Below are 22,068 nucleotides of genomic sequence, written 5' to 3'. Positions count from 1 at the left end.
CAAGTGTCCAAATACATTCTCGAACCACTGTATCTTGCAAGAAGCAGAAATAGTTGGCTGTAATATCCTGCGACTTAATCAGAAAACCGGCAACAGGCAGCGGTGAAAAACATCGAACCGATAGATGTATTTTTTGGTACAGTATCGAGAATCCAGCGCGACATTCTATTAAAAAGCCAATCCCTGCGATCGACGAAGCTGGACAAAGGCGAGAGAGGGCAGACATTCGGTTGTCGACTGGTTCTCTCTCTTTCTCAGCATCGGTGGCCGGTTGTTCGGAAAGTTTCGCCGGCGATATAACATATCAGAGGTATCGGTGTTCCCGACCCCGTTCAAACCGGTGCCAGAAACGATCGTTGGTCGAATTATCGGGATCAGCATTTCCAACGGTATTTGTGGTCTGATTGCGGACTGGCAACCGCGTTGAAACCGTGCTGGAACGACGATTCACAAGCAAGAAAGAGAGATAGATAGATAGATAGATAGATAGAGAGAGAGAGAGAGAGAGAGAGAGAGAGAGCTACAAAAATTCGAAGGTTACCACCGGTAAATATGGCGGACGATTCAAAGAGAAGAAAAGGGATTAAAAGGAGAGAGCGAGAGGGAGAAAAAGATCGAAAAGATCGTAGAATCAGAGGAAGAAGACGAGAAGCAGGGCCGAAAGGATGGAAAGAGGAGGGGACCAAGCTTCCGTTCGCAGCTTTCGTTGCTCCGTACCCTCCCCCACGAATACGCTCTCCCCTCCGGTAATCAAGCACCGCGAGCTTGAGCTCGGACTAATTAATGGAGACTGATTGCTCGACTCTATCCGGGTTAACCCGCTGCTGACTTCGCTTTATCGGTGCTACTTAAATTTTCGAGTCATTCCCCCTGAACCACGGAACGATTCCAGCCTTTTCTGCGAACACTTTGAGCCTCCGGAGAGGATTGAAATTAATCCTCTTGGAGTGGAGTGAGTGAGTGAGTGAGTGAGTGAGATGGAGAGAGAGAGAGAGAGAGAGAAAGAGACAGATAGAAAGAGCGAAGGCGAATCCTATCCCGTTATCGGGATCCTGCATGAAACTTCTCTGTCTCTTCTTCGCCGTCGACGGCTGTAAATTATATGTAAAAGAACCGAGGATTGAATAATTTTTTCTTTCTACTATAAATTTCCGCGAGTTTTTAACTGGAGATGATCGAAGAATCCTTGCTTAAAAAGTAAATTTGCAAATTGTATGGGTTAAGGTGGTGCGTATGTTGGACATCGAGCCATGAAATATTAAACGAGCCTTAAATGAATTTGATTGATATTCTACTGATCTTCCAATAGATCTACTGCTTCATATTTCATGGAACAATTATTTTACAGAGAGATGTTTCCGGCTAATAGACGGATCTCGAAAGTACTATTCAGAGATTGCTTCCTTACTTGCTTTCGTAAGAGCCTGAAATATTGGTGCTTCTATCAAACAGGAATAATAAACTTCAGCAGAGTTGTAGCCTCTCAAAGTAAACAGTTCAAAAACGGCAACAACTTTCAGAATCGTCCGATATTAAACCGAGTCGTCGTCTAATATCGTCGTAGAGTACACAGTCTCAAATGATATCAATAAGCAACCTCCTACGGTATTCTTTAATAAAGTACAAACGTTTGTAAACCGGTTTCATTCCCGGTAAATCGTCATGACGATGCAACAGCCGGTTTCCATCTAAGCAAAAATCAACCTTCTGCCCGGTTACCGCTGTCCAAACAGAAACGGAGAGGGAGATATCTTTATTAAAGTTGACGAACGACGCAAGATTGAAACGCGAAACTGTTATGTACCACGGACGGTTGTCGAAAACCAAGATGACTCGCAACTTTCCTCTCTTGGTTGTCTCAGTATGCCGAGAAATTTCCCTTCGGCTGGCCACCGTCAAAGCGTTTAACTTGCGTCGAAAATTTCCGTCACCGCGCCGCGAATTCGCATAGTTCGTCCGGCTAGGCGAAAGTTTACCGAGAACCACCGTCTCGAAAGCTGGAACGAACGCGACGTCATCAAGTTGCCGCGACTGGAAATCCGATTATGTGCACCCGTAGCAAACGTGTCGTCGAAATTCCCTAGTGAAAAGAGCATTTTCTTCGTCGTTTTCTCCGCTCGTTCCCACTGTAAATACGATACGTGTAATCGAGTCTGTGAGAGATATCGAATGAGAAAAGTCTAGAAACACCGTTAGTCACAGCTCTTCAAACGCTTCGATACATTCGTCAGCTAAAAGCACGATCAACGGAGAAGCTAAACAACCATCTGCAGCAGATCACAGCTAACTTCAAATTAGAACTTGGCACTTAATCAAGATCACACGCACTATCGAGCGAAGAGATTCCAATCGGGTTTCAGAAAAATTTTCGCGAGATTCCTCAGAGTATTGGACAGATCGGAACAAATCTCGAAGGTCGTATTTTGATTCGAAGATGCATTCAGTCTCGGTACAACAGTAACAACAGCTAAGCATCTCTTTTTTAGTGAAAAATTTCCCTCGATAAAACATCCGGAACCTGAAAAACGCGGGTTTGAAGAAGTCACTTTCTTCTCTCTATCGCCTCGATCGATCGCAAGGATCCATTTTATACTTCGCTACGAAAGCGATGGCAACTCGTGCGTGGCATATCCGATGCATGCGACAGAAACAGGGATTCGCAATTTCCACCGATAAAGATTTCAATATGGGTACAGAGGTAATCCACGAACGTAGTACACGATGGCGATCGACGGCAAGAAGATTCCATCTGGAAACTCCTTGCAACGAAACTGCTTCCGCAAGGAAGATGTGCGAACTTTTCTACGAGGAAAATCCAAGGAGGATTTATAATAAACTGGCTGATGCAAATCAAGCGCCAGCCGGTTCACGGATTCAGGTCGGGATTCGCGTTTTTTAAACGGGCGCGGCTTTTGCAGACGATAAAAATGGGAAATTGATTAAGCGAAACGGGAATAATAAATGGACATTGACTTTAGAATTTTCTTGCTCGCGCTTTGTCTTTTTCTCTCGCTCTTTTCCTAGTTACGCGTTTCAGGTCACCGTGGTAATTTTTCATCGACGAATTTCAAAAGAACTAGCAACGCTCTCTTTTCATCTTTTCCTCCAGAATTGAAAGATGAATGGAGTTTTTCACCGGCGAACGTTGAAAAAACAGCGCCCCGGTAATTTTTCACCTACGAATTTCACAAACTAGCGAACGCTTCACTGTGCTTCTATTTTTGTCTTCGGAAGATGGGCGCTGAGTACGCGGTTGGTAAACACGGAAACGGAGAGTATTTAAGCCCCGATGAAATTTTTGGAATCAAATATATTTCGTCCTATCTCCACGCCGTTAAAAAAGATAATAGTTTTGCCATTAAAACAATAAACAATTATAAATAATCGAGACTGCGTATCTACTATTGTAAAATATAAAATAATATCTGAACAGACAAACTGCTAACATTATAATATTAGTATCTAGCAAAAATGATAAAAAGTCGCGAATTATGGACGATGGAGCAAAGAGACGCAGGTGAATAGTATTGAAATAACGAAAAACAAAGTTCCATTTGTATCGCAAATAAAAAACAGAATCGCCGATTATTAGAACCGAAACAAAAGAGGAGAAATTATCGGTCCTTGTACAGAATGGGTTGAAGTTCTTAAATACGAAACTCTCATCCGATCGCTTCCTTCGGATAACGCAACAGAATATTAATTCTACTAACCGAATCCCAAATGCTGATTCGGAGAACTCAAATTACCATGTAACAAACGTAAACCCTGATTGTAATCCGGGCACGCATCGAGCATCGACCGACTAAAATCAATATGCTCCTTAATAATCCAACCTGGTTGGAGTCGGTGCGATCGGAACAGAGGTTTTGCGATGTCAAAGCAGCGTCGCGGCTTCGAAGTTTCACGGAGAATCCCGTGAGAGTTTCTCATCACAACGCATCGATAGGGATGGAACCGAGGCCAGGTCGAACGTCAAAGATCCAGAGGGTAGGGGCGAAACGGTAGCTCTTTCGTCGCTACAATTTCTGCTTACGTATTACCGCGACGCATAACTGCTACGTTATCAAAGGAGAATGGCGCTCGGAGAATTTCCGGCTTCATAGTTAACCTACTGCGTGCGCACGGCCACTGACCCGGTGCGCCCGGCTTTGGAAATCTTTGGAATTGTTCGCGCGTCAAAAGCCATTGTTCCGGCAATGTTGTCACGAGAATAATTCTCGGTTCGTTGTCACGCGGATTTACGAATTCTTTTTAAGATTTTCAACCCTTTTTTCCCCGCCGTTCCGTCATTGTTGTCGTTCCTCGGCGTTAATCGCGTTAATCGCTGTTTCAAAATATGCATTTAAGCGTGTATACATTGTCTCGTACAACGTGCGTTATCTTTTCTCTCGTGTTTTCCCTTTCTCCGTATTAGCAAGGTACATTGTTCTTCCCATTTTCTTCCTTTTAGGCTCTTTTTTCTCGTTTTAGTTTGCGTCGAATGATGCCGGTTAAACGTCAACCTCTGTTTCAAGCACAAAAATTGAAGGATATTAAGGCAGGCGTGGATTTCGTTGACGTTGATGGTATTTTTCCACGTTATCTTTTTCCTATTTGTCGCGAGCAAAACTGGAAACTGCAAATACACGCGCACAATTGGAAATACCCTGCGCGTTTCCAAGTTCCTCTGTAGCATTTTTGCACCGGCGATTTTCCTAACTCGACCGTTCACATTCCACGGCCGTCGCGAGAACAGTTTGACATTGGTTTAATGCGTTTTTCAAATATTCAACGGATTAATAAATCGATCGGCACGCGAAATGGAATCTGAAATCAAGTTTTCGGAAGTAAACGGCTCGTCCAGTAGGGAGCGAAAAAAAGAAACGAATAAAAAATATCAAACGAGACAAAGGTAGAAAAAAATCGCGTTCGTGTTGTTTCGATCCCAGACGAAAAATTTCCACGTGGCAACGAAGGAAAGTGCATTGGCTCGCAAATTTGTTTCCGCCATTTTCGTACGTTCGTTCTCGCGTCAATATGACACGTGCATCTCTTTGGATTTACTTTTTAACCGACGACCTTGCTCACCGCGAACGTATTAAAACATCCGAGAAGAAAATGTCAAACGAAATGACACGAGAAAATTTTACATACAAGCGATCGACTAAGTACAGAGGCATAGTTAATGCAACGTTTAACACGCTATCAGTTGTTTCCTGCGGAAAAAACACATTGATCCGAAAAGAAAATTGCGGCAACGGACAATTCGACCAATTCGATACAATTCGCCAATCTAATAGCCAGCAGGAGTACGCTAAAACCCGATAATATTTTCAGATCAAAGTCAATCTCTTTCTTCTTTTTTCCTTCACATTTCATCTTACTCCAACCTTTGTCTCACGTTCCACCAATTACTTCTTCTTCCTATTTCGTTTTTAATTTTCGCGCGCTTCCTTCTCTATACACTACTCTTTTTCATCTTCTTTTCCACGTTATTCTCTGCTCGTTACACACCACCGCTCCCCAATCCTCTTCTCCTCATATAACGCGTCATTCACTTTCTTTTTCACTCTATATATTTTTCAAGCTTCTATTTTCCTTAAATCTCGGTTCGCCACTTTCCCACATTTTTCCTCCAAGCACCCTCCGTCCTTTTTTTTCACCAGACCGATAACCCAACTCTTGGCCGTCGCGTTTCAACTTATCCCCCGTATAATTCATTCTTCCACGCCGCGATCTCGCGCTGAATTCTCTACGGCCACTTCTCGCCGGTTAGATACTCGGCCGCAATCAAAATGGAACGTCTGTCTCGAAACGGCGCACCTGTTACCGCTCACGGGAGCTGAAAACTTCGCCGTTCCACCTGTCATCGTTCTCACCGCGAACGCTAATTGGATTGAAAAAAGAAACGGATAATGTAGGATAGAGGAAAAACAGGAGGATGGAAGAACCATAATGGAGACAAGGGAAGAGAGTAGAAAAAGAAATGAGAAAAAGCGGTACGGTCGTCACTTACCTTATCGCCATACTCTTCGCTTTCAAGTGATGCCATCGCTGGTTCATCTCGTCCAGACGTCGTTGCAGCATAACCGCGTCATCCTGGCTGGCCAGAGAACTCAACAGCTTCCGGCCAGTACCATTCAGGGATGCGTATACGTCTCGGTGTGTCTCGATTTCCGATTGCAGGTCCTGAAACATCCAAACAAAAGGTAACGTAAATTTTTCTCTTCCAGCGTTGCCAATTTTGTATTATATAAGAACTGAATTTTTAATGGTTAATGTCAATCCTCAATTAGTACCAATGGGTTTTAGTTTCAGACGATGTACAACGAAGAGCATAGGTTAAATATTACGTAGAATTTTAGTACGTTTTTCGTTACAGTTTATATTGTGCGTTGTAGGCGACGAAGGCTATCGATAAAATTTTTAATACAATTAAAAATAAATAATTCAATATTAATTCAAATTATTGTAGTCACCATGATCACAATGATGCCAATTGAGAATTGTTTTTATTCTCTTTATTGGTAAATATTAATTTAGTAAAATTAGCGAGAACTATCGCTCCTATTCCGCTAAATTGAACGTTTGTTTAATTTAATACGTTTCTACGATCAGTATTGTCGTATATATCAGTATTGTATGTTTGGTTTCTGTAATAAATTAAGTTGTGCCTATGAAAAGGACAACGCTTCCCAAACCCAAATAAATTTTTCCATTTCTCGTATTCTCGTGACGAAAAACAGAAGTGGCAAAAATGTCGATCGACGCGTTACTCGTACAAACTAATCAAAACTGTGCAGGATTGAACTGGGATACGGAACTTCAAACAGAGACATTGTAACCAACTGTAACACAAGCGAAAAGCGTAACTTCATAGCGTAGCGTATACAGAAGCGTTAAGAACAAACAATATATAAAATAAAAAGCGATCGATACAAATTACCGTGTACGATGAAATTTACGATCGTTGCGTAATCATCGCGCAAGCTAATTTTGCCACTAGTTAAAATATCTCGTGATCAACGAACGATGTTATTATCGAAGAAACATTCCATGTCAGCGTGAAATATTCGACGTAGAAAATTTCAAGAATTCGCGCAATATTGCCCTGGGATTTTCTCGACGGGAGAGTACCCTGTGGAAAGTATACGCCGAAAATAGGGGGAAAAGAGAACAGTGTTTCGTCATCGTGATGACGTGAATTGCGGCGAACGCTTGGCCAGAAGTGATTTATGCCGGGTTCCCCATGTACGTCCAAGCTTTGGGTCCACAGTTGACGTGCGCCGATGAAAATAAATCGAGGTCGATGCAAGTGAATTAAGAAATATTCGTTGCCCCGCGCTCTATATACTCCACGCAATTTCCACAGGTAGCAGGATCCGAACAGGAAAATTTTCGTTCAAAATCAAACGTAAAACATGGTTTCGTTTCTGCAACTTGCTACTCGCCGTAAGCGGATTTCACATTTTTCCATTCCTTTCTCGTGCATCGTAAAATCGATGCAGATGCAATCGGTGATTTAGGAGAAACACTGTTTTATGGAAATTTATTTATGGATACTGTGTATATATTGGTATTTACAGCGAAAGATGTATAGCCTCTCTCTGTTTTGGAATTTAAATTTATATGGTTTATGTAAAGGCTAAATTCTAAAAAGTAAAAAAGTATGGCGTCACATTGAAGCACTTACTGTTAAATTGTACATGCGTTTTGCCAAATTGTATCTATACTAAATTGCATAATACGTACCGTACTAAATCGCAACTGTAACTACCTGCTACTAAATTGCGACTGTAACTACATGTTACTAAATTGTACATGTTGTACATTTACAGTTTAATAAATTTAGTAGTATCTAGTTAGTTAATTTAGATCCTTCAAAAATAACGGAACATCCTTTCGCTTTTTACAATTTATCGTTCGTATAAATACTATACGAATGATTGGTTGTACCATAAAAGTGTCGAGGAAATATTCTTACGGCGAATATCCACGATTCAAATAGAAACTAGCGACGAGACTAGCTTTAAGGGATGATCATCCAACTACTGTACAATTCCGTTAAAGCCGACTGTCGAAAAGAAACCGTATGAATCATCCAAACGTTCTAACCGTGCAATTTTAAACTACCCTCAAAATCCTACGAACCTCCCCATTCACAATCATCCCCTTCACAATGAATTCTCCATTCGCTGTGAAGGTATAGTTCGCCAAAAACCACCCCTAACGCACAATGAAATCTGTCGTAAGAAATGATTAAACAGACGGAATGTCATCCTGTGACGATCAGACATTCAGGTCACAGCGGAGTTAAGAAGAATCGGTGAATATCCAAAAGCCTAAGAGAGGGTATTTTCGTTGGAAAAGAAAGCCACTCGTATGTTCCATCCTGTTGGCGAATTTTCTCCACTACGGGGGATGCGGACAATAATTCAATAGCCTTTCTTCTCGGGCCACGGATGTTAACTTCTATAATTCAAACAAGTACAGATTGAAAGTCGTTCCGGAATTGAATGCACGCTGTTTTCCGTTTCGCATCTCCGTTTTGCGACTCTACTAGTTTACTGTAGATAGATGATAAATAAGTTATAAACGAATAGTTAACCAGCGAAGAGTTTGATTAAAAGATGACCTCGCGTTCTAAATAATAGACTGAGCATTTCTACGAGTTTATGGGGAAATTTGAAAATGCGAAATATATAAATATTTGAATATGCAGAAATACGTAAAATATCTAAAGCGTAGTATTCTCTATGATATTTAATACGTAAAAAAATTTCCTATCTTGGTTTTTTTTTAAATTATATTCAAAAAATATGAACTTGCATAAAATAATTGGCAATCTATGAAGTAATCGGTGATTTCTGGGCTACTGCGAGTTCTAAAACGAGGGTCCCCTGAGTTTCACTGAAGTTTCCAGTTAGAAAAGCCAAAACTATTGGAATTCAGGAATTCTATGGAAGAGATATTTTTTCCAAACACGAATCTCTCTTGAATCAACGCAGTTGACGCGTGTAAAGGTTGCATCATAAAACGTAGACGATTCCATGGCAGAGAATGTACCGAGAGTGATGCACAGCTCCGGCGGAATTTATGTGGGCGATAACACTTTCGGAGAACCGACTGTTCGCCATTTCAGATGGAAAACGTTGGCTCGCAAATTGTTAGTTTGTAAAAGGTATTTGAATTTTTTACGATCGCCATTGTATCATCTAATGAAATATCGTTCACGCTGGAAATGTTTGAAAAATCCTATCGTTCCTTTTGATATTTCTTTTAAAAGATTGCACAATAAAATGATAAAAAGGTTGATTTAAACGAATTATGGAATAAAAAGTATCGACAGTCGTAAAAATAACAAGATATCTGGAATTGATTGGTATAGTGGAACAGCTGCTGCATGGCTTTTTTATCGCTCCTACGTGTTCGACGCGGTAAAGTTGCGTCCACAATTTACGGTACAACCTGTACACCGGAGAGGAAGAGCGGCAAACATAGATGGCAAATATTGTGGTACACGATGTGCAGCGGTGCAAGGAACTTGTTTCAAAAGCGTCGGGGTACATCCATCAAAACGCTTTTCGTCAGAGTGCTGGTCGAAAGTGCGAATCGGTGACGTTTAATTGGAACACCAGATATCTGAACGATGAAGTTTGATAGCTGTGGTTGGATTAATCGTCGGCCGAGTATACGCCAACGTTCACACACGTTGAAAATTCTCCATTTTATTATACTGCGTTGTTTTTTGTATTACCGTAGAAATGTAGTATGTGTGAAACGATAGAAAAATTGTTATGTCTTTGTCCAGTCGTGAACGTAAACAACGAGTAATCTTATTCTTCTATTATCCGTATATGTATGCAGAAAATGCAAAAAGCGATCGATTGCCTGATCAACGTCCAATCTCATTCGCTGATCCAGCTCGAACTGCTGTACTTAGGAAAAGTGAAATTTGCACGCTATACTTTCTTTACAACGTGGGATAATTCTCTACGATAATGTTCTATTTCGCAGAAAAGAGTTTAGAGAAGAAAGCTAACACTTTTCTGCTGTTTGCCAATCAAGTATCACATCGTAGGATATCGATCGATCTCGAAGAGGCTGGAGGATACGATACGCCGTCTTAACGGCGCACTTTCAATGCAGATTAAATTTTCCGAGTAATGGGTGAGTATAAAGTGACCCCGGTGAACCGATGCAAAGAAGAAAGAAGCGTTTAGAAGAAATTCGATGGGTAGATGGGCTGGAAAAAACGCAAAATGTAAAGGGTTTTTAGCCAGTCGACGGCGCTCGTGCTTCTTATCGGACCAACCGCCCTGCAATTACGCAAATAGCGCGTTATCGATGGCGCGTCATGAACGATAAAATCGCTCCATTTTTCCTCCGCCTGTCCTTTTTCCTTTCGTTCTCTACAACTTTAGTTTTCGCGAAAATATAGAAGGAAGGACTCGGAAGATTTTCGCTGGTGATTTTATCCTTCGTTTAAACTCATATATACAGGAAATTAATTGTCGAGACGCTTGATAATGAAGTTCACGTGAAAGTCTAGATGTACGGAGTATTCCGTGCGACACCGTTGAAAACGCAGCAGAATACTTCGTCACGTTCCAATATCGTTTCAATATCGTAATATTCTTGTAATACTCTAGAGGCTAGTGTGACGATTCGTAGAACTGCAGAAGGTTTCGCGATATTGTTGCAAATTTTTAATTACTCCGAGGGTTACGCGAAAGCTTCGTAACAATTTTCAGATTGCTCAGAAATTTCTGTGAATATGGATTTTTAATTCATCGCCTTCCAAGTTCCTTTTTACAAAGCTACAAAATGGTATATATATATATAGTTAAGAACGTAAAATTAAAAAAAGAATGTTTTTACAGCTTATTCTCTTTGCCAATATCACGTGTTTAATAGACCGTTCTTTATGCGTCCAACTAGTTTTGCAATCTGCGTATTTTACAGTTTCAAATATTCCATAAATGCAAAATATCGGCAGTACAGCGATTAAAAAATTACGAGTCACAAAATGACCCGGCTGCTCGATTATCTCAGTGACGATCCGCGCAAACATCGGTAATTAAATCAATTTCGCGTGCGTTTGTATGGCCACGATTCAATTAGAGCGGCGAATCCTTACGCTCGAATCGAAGTGCAGGTTTGCCCGCGGCGAAGCGAGAAGCATATTACCTGTTCCCATGCCAAGGACGTAATATTACGTCTGGGAGGCGAGATCGCTTTATTGCCTGGTGTTGCGGCTCCTGATAATATTTCGAACACATGGCGTACACACGTAATTGCCAAAGGAAAACACGGTTACGCGGCCGCCTCGCGAATAATATCCACGTTCCATCAATCATCGAACGCGAAACACGTAACGAGCCGAGATATTCCGAGCCGCGACGAGACAAACGACTTCCTTCGTTAATTACGCTATTTACGATCGGCTGACGACGCTTCAAATTCTTTCACGTAGCACCTAACACGTTTAAACAATGTTGTTTTATCGCTATATCATCCTGCAGTGCGTATGACGATCGACTTAAATCAAACGAAAGAGGAAACTGCTGTGATCGAGTCTATAAAAATTTGTTATTATTATCCTCGTCCTGCGAGGGTAAATTTAATATCTTGCTTGTCTCGTACAATGATTCATTAAGCAATAACGTTTGCGAATCGACAAGAGGTAGATCGTACAGAGAAACAGAGTTTTAAAAAGTCCTGCTTAGACTTTAAGCGATATAAACCTTTATGGTCAGACAACTTCTCAAAAGAATTTATTAATATCAGATATAATTTCGCTTATAAAATATTCCTTCTTTTAAGTTATTAGCAAACGTGTTACCGCAGGAGAAAATTGAATAAACAAATTTCGCTAATAATATTATTTTAGTTACGCCTGGCGACTTCATCGATGGCGGTTGTGATTCGAATTACCAACGTCCTTTTGTTCGTTTAATTCAGACAATGTACTGTATATTAATTGTAGTCATATCAAAGCATAATTCTCTTTCAGGTTTCTCATTTCTAGACCGTTCATCTAAATTTCATTCATATACGTCCAATTTTCGTGACATTTTCAGCAAACTCCATACATATTCCGTATTAACGTTCTGCGGCTACTCAAGCTGGATAATCGAATTCAAACCAGAGGTCTGTAAACAAAATTCGCGTCGCAATACTCTCTGTAAATCCCTGTCAAATTTTCCAGCCGGATTCCAGGATTCCAGCCTTGCCGAACCTCAATTTCCACTGCCAACTGTTTAGCATTGCTAGCTCTCTGCGACGTGGCTTCCGCCGATGCTACCCGTTCGTCTTTTCGTTGTGTCGTTCACAGGAATTTTCTTCCTTTTTACTCTAATTCCAGCAATTTCGAACATCAATCTATGCGCAGACGAGCAATACGACGTCGCGCAGTGGTCCACGGTTAAAGACTAACCGTGAAAGTTTCGTCGAACTTCAATGATTTCTGAACTAACGCGTTTTATTATCTACTTGCAATTTTCTACCCCTAAGGATCGAGTTTACTTCTCACCATTATTTCATTTATCTCTCCTTCGATTCTTCGAAGATCTTTAGTTTTAATCTCCATCGTTCCTGTAGAATACGTTCCAATCGACAATGCAGATTTTATCGTCTTCACCATCAACTAATATCCCGTGCAAGTTTGATAGCGTATTCCTATCCTCGGCGATATTCTTTTATACGCACGATAAACGTTTCAATTGCACGGTTATTAAATAGTTTCGATTAATTTCATTGTAGCTTGACAAAACGGACGAGCAACGCGACATCGTAGTAAAAATCGTGGAAAATCGCTATGAAATTGAACAAAATTCTATTTCGAACGGTGCACGCGAATATGCAATCCCGTTATCGAAAATGTAAAAGCGGCTAAAAGCTTCGCGCCGTTGCTATAATATGGCAACGACGTCGTGCCGTTTATCCGCGTCAATTCTCTAAAATTTAATCGATCCCATTGGGCACGATGAAAATTTTACATGATACGAAGACGAGCCATTCCGTCGGAAACGACGGAGGGTCGAGCATAATTCAGAGGGGCTTCGTCTTTCGAAGCGGCCTGTTCCACGTGACGTATTTAATCGGCAGTGTCAAGCTTAATCAATGTCTGACACTTAGGCGGTCGGTGACGTGCACGCTGGCGAGGATTTCTAACGGGGAATTGCCGATTACCCGTCGGTATACCGAGATTCCTCGACTGTTCCGCCAGTTGAGAGAGCTCCTTCCCTTGGAGGCGTTACTCCGCAGGGACAAAGCCGGCGAATTTACGTGATCTATGGACGAGACGACCTAAACGGCATTCACATAGAGCCGTGCAACCTTCTTAGCGGTTTGTCACGTCGCGTCGTTGAATGATTTTGCGCGGAAGTTTTGCGAATCGTTAATAAATCGTCGTTTCATTATTTTATGACTGTCGCTATCGCGAGATACCTTTCTCTTATTACAATAATAAGCGTAATGATTATAATGATACGAAGTTGCTTTGCCGGTTATAAATGTTAGGATGCATAATGGCTATATTTATGCAGAAGATCTAACTTTTACTTTCTTTGATATTGTACGTATATTATTATATAATGCGCGTATGATGGGAACGAAGTAACAGGTTTGTTGTAAGATAATTGGCGAATAAGAGCAACGTTCCAATGCCTATGATCGATAATGTATTAATTTTTCGACATCGATTAAGCACACCGTCAATCTCTTGTAGTCCAAAACACGTAATAACATTGAACTCGATATTCTATTTCACTCGATTCTTCATAGTTGTAACGTGTAAATCATATTATCTCTTGTTAGAAATGGATTCGATAAAGATACGTGCTACGTAACATAAATGTATCATCGATTGTAAAAATATCGAGTATGAATCGGTTGGAATCAAATTCCAAATGCTGTTCGGACTGCAAAGGATCGAGTGTGCCCCCTGTCGGTTTTCAACATTTTTTTTTTTCCAGTTTCGTACATGTAGTTGTAGTAGCAAAATGGTTCTTCGAAATCACCGGTGAAATTGAAAACTTTGCGCCACTTTCGAATGGTTGGCTCTTTGATCAGATTAGTAGATCGAAAGTTTCGAATGGAAATGGAGTGTGTTCAGCAAGCGATGGAACTAATACTGGATATACTTCTCTATCGAATTGTTCATCGTTCCATTTGGATTTCGTTTTCCAATTGTTTTCCCAGTGATTCATACCTTTTTTCATTTAATCACCGACGCGGCTTCGCAAAAATGACTGAATTCGCCGCTTTTTTTTCCGAAACCCGCTGAGAGGATCGTTTCTCTCTACACGAGATCGCAAACAAACCTTATTGAGAAAAAATATTTTTCTGTTAATTGCCCTAGCTATTGCTGACTCGAAGGTAGATTCTCGTATCCACGTCATCGTCTACGATGATTCTATAGTACACAAAAAAAAAAAAAAAAAAAAAAAAATAAACAAACTCTGCAATTCTACTTTGTTATTTATACATTTTACTGTCTCGTTCAACATCGGAAAAAGAAAATCAATAAACAAGCTTTTTTTTTATCATCGATTAGATTCTGTTCACCGGAGAGACTGAAACAATTTTTTGGATCTAATAATTTCTTCACTTAGGAGTTCCCTGTCTGTTTATCTGTCATTTCATTTCTCTTCAAAATAAATTATATAATATTTACATCTATAGAAACTAAAACGAACGATTTAAGAGTTGCAACGTTGCATAAATGGCTGACTACGATATAACAGAGATATTCTTTTTTAAATCTCTCAAGCTACCTATTTCGAATAACATGTGAACCGCAAGATAAACCAAAGATAATCACTGCTCGTCTCAAACGTATCGTCGTGAACGATCAAACATAGGCGTTTACCTGTTCGAAGAGATGCAGTTCTGCCAGCAGCATGTAGGAAATGTAGATATACCGTGCGTCGTCCGGTTTCTGCTTGCCACGTGCTCCCCGAGGGAGGTTCCCCTGAAGGGTGGCACGCCCCCCGGGCCAGGTGCCCCCTTTGCGCACACTATCACGATAATCCACCGTAATTACGTACCCGGAAGTTCCACCCTCATCACCCCAACTGTCCAACCCTCTCCTCCAACGTTCCACGTCCTTTACCTGTTCACTCTCTTCGATTTCGACGTTTCGACACTCGATAAATACACGCACGGATTTCCGCCGCTGTCCTCGCACATCCTCCTGCGTCCTCTTTCGTTCCACCACACTGTGCCAGGCATTTTTCTCTCTCGTAATTCTCACCCTCTCACCCACGCACTCCGTTTGGCGACTAACGCGCTTGTTTTCACCGTGATCGACGCAGCAGCTGTATGCAAATGCCACGGCATTTGCTCGAATTATCGATCACTGATTAAACGTTGCACACGGATCTTGTCTGAACGGGTGTCGCGTGATACGTGCGTGCATTTCATACGGCTGACCGATAGCCGTGCAACAGAAAAATCCAGGAACACGTGTCGCGATTTATCGGCAAACAACATTTTAAACAGCCGCGCTAATGAGCACTCGGAACGCTTTGCCTCCAGTTTTTGTCAATAATCGGCGTTTCTATTGGTTGTCGTCGATGGTAGGAGATTGGGTGCCGAGTTGAACGTTCGTCGAACATTGCACAAGTTACGAAGAAAAATTCGCGGACGAATTTGAAGACGAAGAAATTGTATGTACGTCTCGCTGCACTTAATTGTGACTGGGTGTAAACGCGAAAGAAGAAAGAAAAATAATAGTACTCTGATGGGACTGATTTCAGTTTTGTAAATTTACGCGCTTAACGAAGCGGAAGTTTGGATCGTATTAATTAATTTATTCAGGGACGACGATTTTCTGAGAAGTTTTAGTCGCACGCTGAAATGCTGGACATTTCGAGTGTATAGTTATTATTCTTTATTTTGTTTTCAGTCACTTTTAAAGGTCTTGTTTAAGTTTTTCTTTTTTTTTTTACTAGTTTTCACTTAAGCGGTAAATACAATTTTCAGTTGAGTTTGGTTCGAACAATCAAGGTTCCATCCGTTTTTATCCAAAGGGAAACTCTTAGCTCATACAAGTGCTATCAAATACATCACAACGTCAAGAGCACATCGACTCCATTGTTAGAGAAAATCCAATTCCTTGGAGAAAAATTGGCTTCTTTATCCCCAGATGGATCAAACAAACGATTGCCAATTACACGAACGTTATTCAGTTTCTTATAGGAAACTATCTATTTTATAAACAGTAACATGTCTTTTCCGTTCCAATTATTATTGATTCTTAGATTTCAGACTAGAAATCTAAAGAATAAAGAAAATTCCAACTATGAAAAAGTCAGCGAGACAATGCGCTCCAATTCTAACAGCGTAATTTCCCACTTACGACCTAACGATCTTCTCATAAAAATTTCTATTATTTTCTAGATTTCGCCATGTTACCGAATTAAAAGACAGAAAGAATTTTAACTACAGAAGCTGAACAGGAAAATCAACCGCAAGTCGAGCTACGTAATTTTCCATTCATAACATCAATTACCAACTATCTAACAGTCATTTTGACCCGTGTGAAGCACAGGTACATATAGAGAGGTACAAAAGCCATCGATTTCAGCCGGAGAAACGATTAGTTCTTGCAGGATTCGAATAGGACGCATCGTGTCAGGCACACGTCCTGGCCATTGTTACGTGGAATCCAATTCCTCGAAGAAAAATTATCCCTTTATCCCAGAAGGGGTTGAACAAACGGCGCTCGAAAGAGGGTTGAGCACTCTCTATCTTGTTACGAAATCAATGACGCGTGTCCACCTCCTTTCTCGAAGCGAGAGCTGGATAAAATGTGGCCTCGAGAATGGAATAGGGGCGCATTCTGTCGGATTAGAAAGCGAGCCATCTTCCTGGACCCGATTGGAACGAGGCTGTGAGACTCTGGTGGCGATCAAAATAAAATATACGAGACGCGGAATCGGGCTACGGGGATGAATAATGCATCGAACGAACAGCTTGTGGTAAGTAACGAGGCGGATTTGTAAAACATCAGGCCTCAACCCTGTCACCACATCCCCGATGAACCGCAAATAATTTAGCTACGTTTCACGCGGTAGTCGACAGAAACGAATTCCACTGATTTTCTTCTTTCCTTATCGAGCAGGATCCCTCGCTATTGAAAATGTATGACGGAGGATTTTTTTACTAATTAATTTTTTTAATTAATGGACAAGAGCATTTTGATATCATACATGTGATAAAAGTAATTGCAAGTTGACGAGCAATAGGGAAAAAGTAAGAAGAAGTAAAAGGTATAACAAACCACTAAAGTCAAGCGTATAATACTTTTACGATGATTAGTAGTCATCGATTACGATGAGATATCGTCGAAAGTATAGCTTTACATAATAGCCGAAGTTCGTCACTTGAATTAGGAAACATACGAAGTTTTCTTCGCGAGAATGATGGACATTTGAAAAATAATTTGATTGGTTGAAGATTTTTCCGAAGTGTCGATACAAAGGATTGGTAATTTTTGAAGTATTTTTCTCATTTAGAATCGTTTCTTTTCTTTAAACCGTTTTGATACTTATAAGTAGATTTAATTCGAGATAAATGAGCAGGATAACGAGTCTGAATAAAATATACGATGTTCGAAAGATAAATCTTGATTTTTCTCTTCGTTCGAATGATTCCATCTTATTGTCCGTTCTAACACTTTCGTAAACCTGAATCTTTGTCTTTTCGAATCTTCTTATCTTCGTCGAGAAGATAAAACCAAGTGGAATTAAAAAAGAAGAAACGAATATTCGCGTGAAATATAAATCTATTCATAGAAAATTTTTCGAGACCCCTTTCGTCGTTTATGAAACTCCATTATCCCTTGGAGAATTGCACCGTTGGCATTGGGAAACGCGAGACAATAACTCGATCCGAGATTAGCGCGTCGTTTCGCTTCGAAATCGAATATTATTTCTTGAAACGAAGTTCCCGACGGCTCGTGGGAATTTTCAGAAGCATAAGGTGTGTTCCCCTTTAGATTGATAACAATTTCCAGCGAATGAAATGCAAAGTGAATGTCGTACTTGCAAACGAGTTCGAAGGGAGTCCCGTCGTCACTTTTTCGCCTCACGCGGACTCAACGAGGGAAAAAGTCTCTTTCTGGAGGACGAAAAGAACGAAAAGTTGCCGGCGAATAACTCGAGTTCTAGGGCCTTCAACGATGCAGATTTCTTCGTTGTTCCGACTAACTGTGACAATCACGAGAAACTCTCTGTATATTCTTCGGATAAAGTCGGATGGCAGCTTTTATGATGGATTAAAAAAATCTGTCACGAAGCAAAGAAAAGTTCGCGAAACTACCACTTCCCCGATAATTCGCAAGTTCCTCGATTCTATTTATTATTTCTTTTCTTTTCATAACTTCGATATCTTTTAGGAACAATAAGAAAGGAAGAAAAATCGAATGAAAGAAGAACGCAAGACATTATAAATGTATCAGTTTTTTCTAATCTTTACACGTCTGTGAATTCGACCAAGCGTTCCATAAGCTCCAGCTTATTGGATATTTATTTAAAAACTACGAGACATAACATAGAAACGTGTAACTTGGATCTGTTAACTTTTCTTACCGTTTCAATTTCATTAACAAAGATATTATATCTACAATTGCAAAGTGTAAAATTGTCATAACTGGGCTTGATTTTCAATCTCCTAATTATCAGTTAACTCGGTTAATAAATTGATATTCCATACGAAAGTGAGCGTGTGTTTAATCCAGACCTGTTCAATGCCTCAAACGTTAAAATATATTTTTAAAATCACGTTCCCTAAGCTTCTAAAATATTCCTCGAACATTGAAACGTAGCTGCACGATATTTTTCTCCAAATCTCAAAATAAAAATTAATTCAACATCAAAAAGATCGCCAATACGTCAGACTTTGGTTTTTCATTCACTCGGTTGGTTTCCCCGCGACTACCAGACACGCGTCGTTCATTTTTTTCTCATCGTCGGTGGATAGGGGTTGGCAAAGCTACGGGTCGTCGACGGAACCCATTAACGGCGTCCACGGTTCGGCACTCTTTTTCCCCCCTCTGCTTTCGTCTCGATTCGTTTCGGACCCGACGAGAGGGCGAAGCCTGTCACACGAGCTTCGTCAAAAACTGAAACGAGAATCATTTCCCTTGCCCTTGTTCCCTCTGGCGGGGTAAGCAGGGACAGCAGCGGAGAAAATTTCATTTTAATATCATCTAAATGTCATGGCACCGCTGCAAACCGTACGGAAGAAGCGCCGCTGTCGTTTGTCTTCTGTCGAAAACACATGGCATAACTTTCGCGACGAGTGACTGCCAGAGAAACGAACGACAGAAAGAGCATCTCTCTTTTCGTCGAACGTTTTGACAAATAACGAAACAATTCCACGAATTTCGGTTATTACGTGCGCCGAGTTTGCGAACGTCATTTAGTTATTTGGAACGTATATGGATTAGCTTCTAATATCACAGAAGGCTACGGAAAAGAGATAATATTGGAAGGATTGTCGTTCTTTTTTTAATTTACCCTGCAATTTATTATTATCTATAGCATTGCCGCTTGACAATCGAACTTATGGAGGTAAATCGTATTTTTTTTCTTTCAAGAATCGAACATTAATCATATAATTGGACAATGAAATTGAGAAATCGACGTAAAGAGGTCGGAGGTGATCGATCGAAAGCTCGTCGACACCGAAACTAAAATTGTATTTCGTCAGAGAATCGTTTATGCTTCTATACCAAGGCAAAGTTAAGTTCAGTTTACTCTATATACATATATCAATGGTATTTCCAAAACGAATTGTAAAGATCCAAATATTTAATGTATAAAGATCTAAAGATGAAACTACACCAAGAAATTACAACACTCCTATAATCTTTTACTGCTACCATATTCTTGATAGCTCTCAATTTTCCTTCAAGTTAAACTCGATGTCAGTGAGTTAAGGCGGAACTTCATTCTAAATATTAGGAATAGACATTACGCAGGCGAAGAAGGTTTCTCATAGAACGTATTAGCTTCACTCTTGTTTCGCGTGCAGTCAACGAGAATCTTGTTCAACGTACGAGAAGATCGAGGCGGATGTTAATACCGGTGGTTCAGGCTCTGATAGAGAAATTGGTGTACCAACCACCAACGTAATGTTACTGAAAGAGGCCGATGGGAACAAGGGATGGGTTAAGCGGCTTGCGGACGATTAGAGAGCGCCGCAGCAGCCATCGTCGCGCTCCAGCTTCATCCCCATTGGCGATCAAAACCCAACTACCTCGTGGTTCGGTTAAATACAAAGTACCGAAAACTGGCCTCTCTTTCTTCCTTTGTACCTTCTTTTCTGTTTTTTTTCCCGTTTCGTCCAAAATTTCCAACAGGATTTACCGCGAAATTTGTACTTATAATCTTCTCTGCGCCTCGACTTTGAAGGACGTAGATTTTTTTCCATCGTAGGCTTCGTAGAAAAGTTTGCTTTACTGGGTGATCCGAATTTAATAAAAAATCTGAATCCGAAAGGGTCTGGAGTTTAAAGATTTTAGATTCTGAAACTATCGCATACTAAGAATTCTGCATTTTGAAGATTCTAACGAGGCTTCTGAATCGTAAAGATTCAAAACGCGAAAGATGTTGGATTTGAAAAGTGGCAAATTCCAAAGATTCTGGATATGAAGATTCCAAGGACCGGGATTAAAAATCTGTTAATTTTCCAAGCTGGATTTCTTGAAATTTTGCATTCGTTACTGAAAAGGAAATATCCAATTTTCTAGGATCCTATAGTTGTTCCTTGGAGCCAAAGAAACTTCATACGTTTTCGTTCCCGCGCAAAGGAGGTCGATTTCCAAGGGGTCAAAGGCAAATAGACGAAAAGGCGTTAGCGCGAAACATGTCTATATCGGATATGAAACTTCCTTCGGGAGATGGAACGCAGGACATCGTGTACCAGCTACCGCATACTCGGGATATCTCCGGAATCGTAGCCGAGGTTCTCGGGAAAAGTTTCACGAAGGAACGTCGACAAAGATCGCGGAAATGTCGGGCCAAAGTCCGGTCAAGTGACCGGGGAAACTATCAGCATCCTCTAAAATCAAATTTCCTGTCCTCTAAAAAAAAAAAAAAAAAAAAAAAGGGGGAGAAAAAGGGAAGACTATAAAATACGTTCCTTCAAACACCGTCGAACTCAATGCTTTTTTTTCTTTTTTTGAAACATCAAAATGACTTCTTTAAAAAATACACCGACCAAACGCATGGAAAAAGATAAATCTTCGATAGAAATCCTAATATTCATTTGTCTCTACGCGTCTGCAAATAAAATTCGGTTTTCCATTCGTCGCCAGGGAAAGAATAAGCCCTCGTGAGTGATCCTGATGGTCAATAAACGCGGAGCGAGATATTTTCCGAACGCCAGGGATCGTATATCGACGACCAGTGAGAGATTTGACCAGCTATACCACGAAAGTGTTTTTTTTTCCTTCGACGAACCATTAGATCGAGTTTCACGATCGTGATCGACGGTCAACACTTTCTTCGCCAGAGAACCGAACGGCTGTCACCGACGGGTTCGCCGGTTTTATGAGCCATCAGAACGATGCTCTTTACGATTCGTCAATTTCCCGACCGCTTCGCGTCCATCTCATCCGGCCACTCGTAAAAATCACGCTACTTCGCAAAAGGATCTTCGCCCGATAACCACTACGTAGCGGCTTTCAAAAATATCTGCTTCCTTTCCAGCTTTGGTAGGTCGTACTCGATAGATATTCAGAGAATTTATATTTACGAACGTGATTTTCTTCTTATTGTCAATTTGATTAGTTTCTACCCGGTCTCGTTACAATTGCCAATATCGATTTCGACGTTCAGACTTACGGTTAACACGATATTATTATATTATTTACATAATTCCAGATATTCTTCTAGATACACGCGTTCTTAATTCTTTACCGCGAAATTCCATACCGCAGGCTACTCAAATGTCGAACATTTTTAGCAATAACAGATATCCTCGTAAAATAGACACAGCCTTGCAAAATTTTCATAGCTTCAGCTTTATAAATTCTAAACTTTTACAATGAAAATTTTCTTATTATAACAC

The 22,068-nt window shown here is 40.6% G+C and overlaps 1 protein-coding gene across 9 annotated transcripts in view; it reads right to left on the bottom strand.

Annotated features, from left to right (window-relative positions):
• The window catches only part of LOC126869185 (dystrophin, isoforms A/C/F/G/H), a 439,586-nt gene that overhangs the window by 93,148 nt on the left and 324,370 nt on the right, over nt 1-22,068 (bottom strand). For all 9 annotated transcript variants that reach the window (XM_050625398.1, XM_050625397.1, XM_050625396.1 and 6 more), the window contains one exon: nt 5,999-6,171. In XM_050625398.1, coding sequence (XP_050481355.1) covers nt 5,999-6,171 — 173 coding nt within the window. The remainder of the gene's footprint in view (nt 1-5,998; nt 6,172-22,068) is intronic.

This window comes from Bombus huntii, chromosome 9, assembly GCF_024542735.1.
Source record: "Bombus huntii isolate Logan2020A chromosome 9, iyBomHunt1.1, whole genome shotgun sequence".
In the NCBI taxonomy this organism is placed as follows: domain Eukaryota; kingdom Metazoa; phylum Arthropoda; class Insecta; order Hymenoptera; family Apidae; genus Bombus; species Bombus huntii.
Note: the sequence above shows the minus strand (reverse complement) of the source record. Positions and strands in the feature narration are given on the sequence as shown.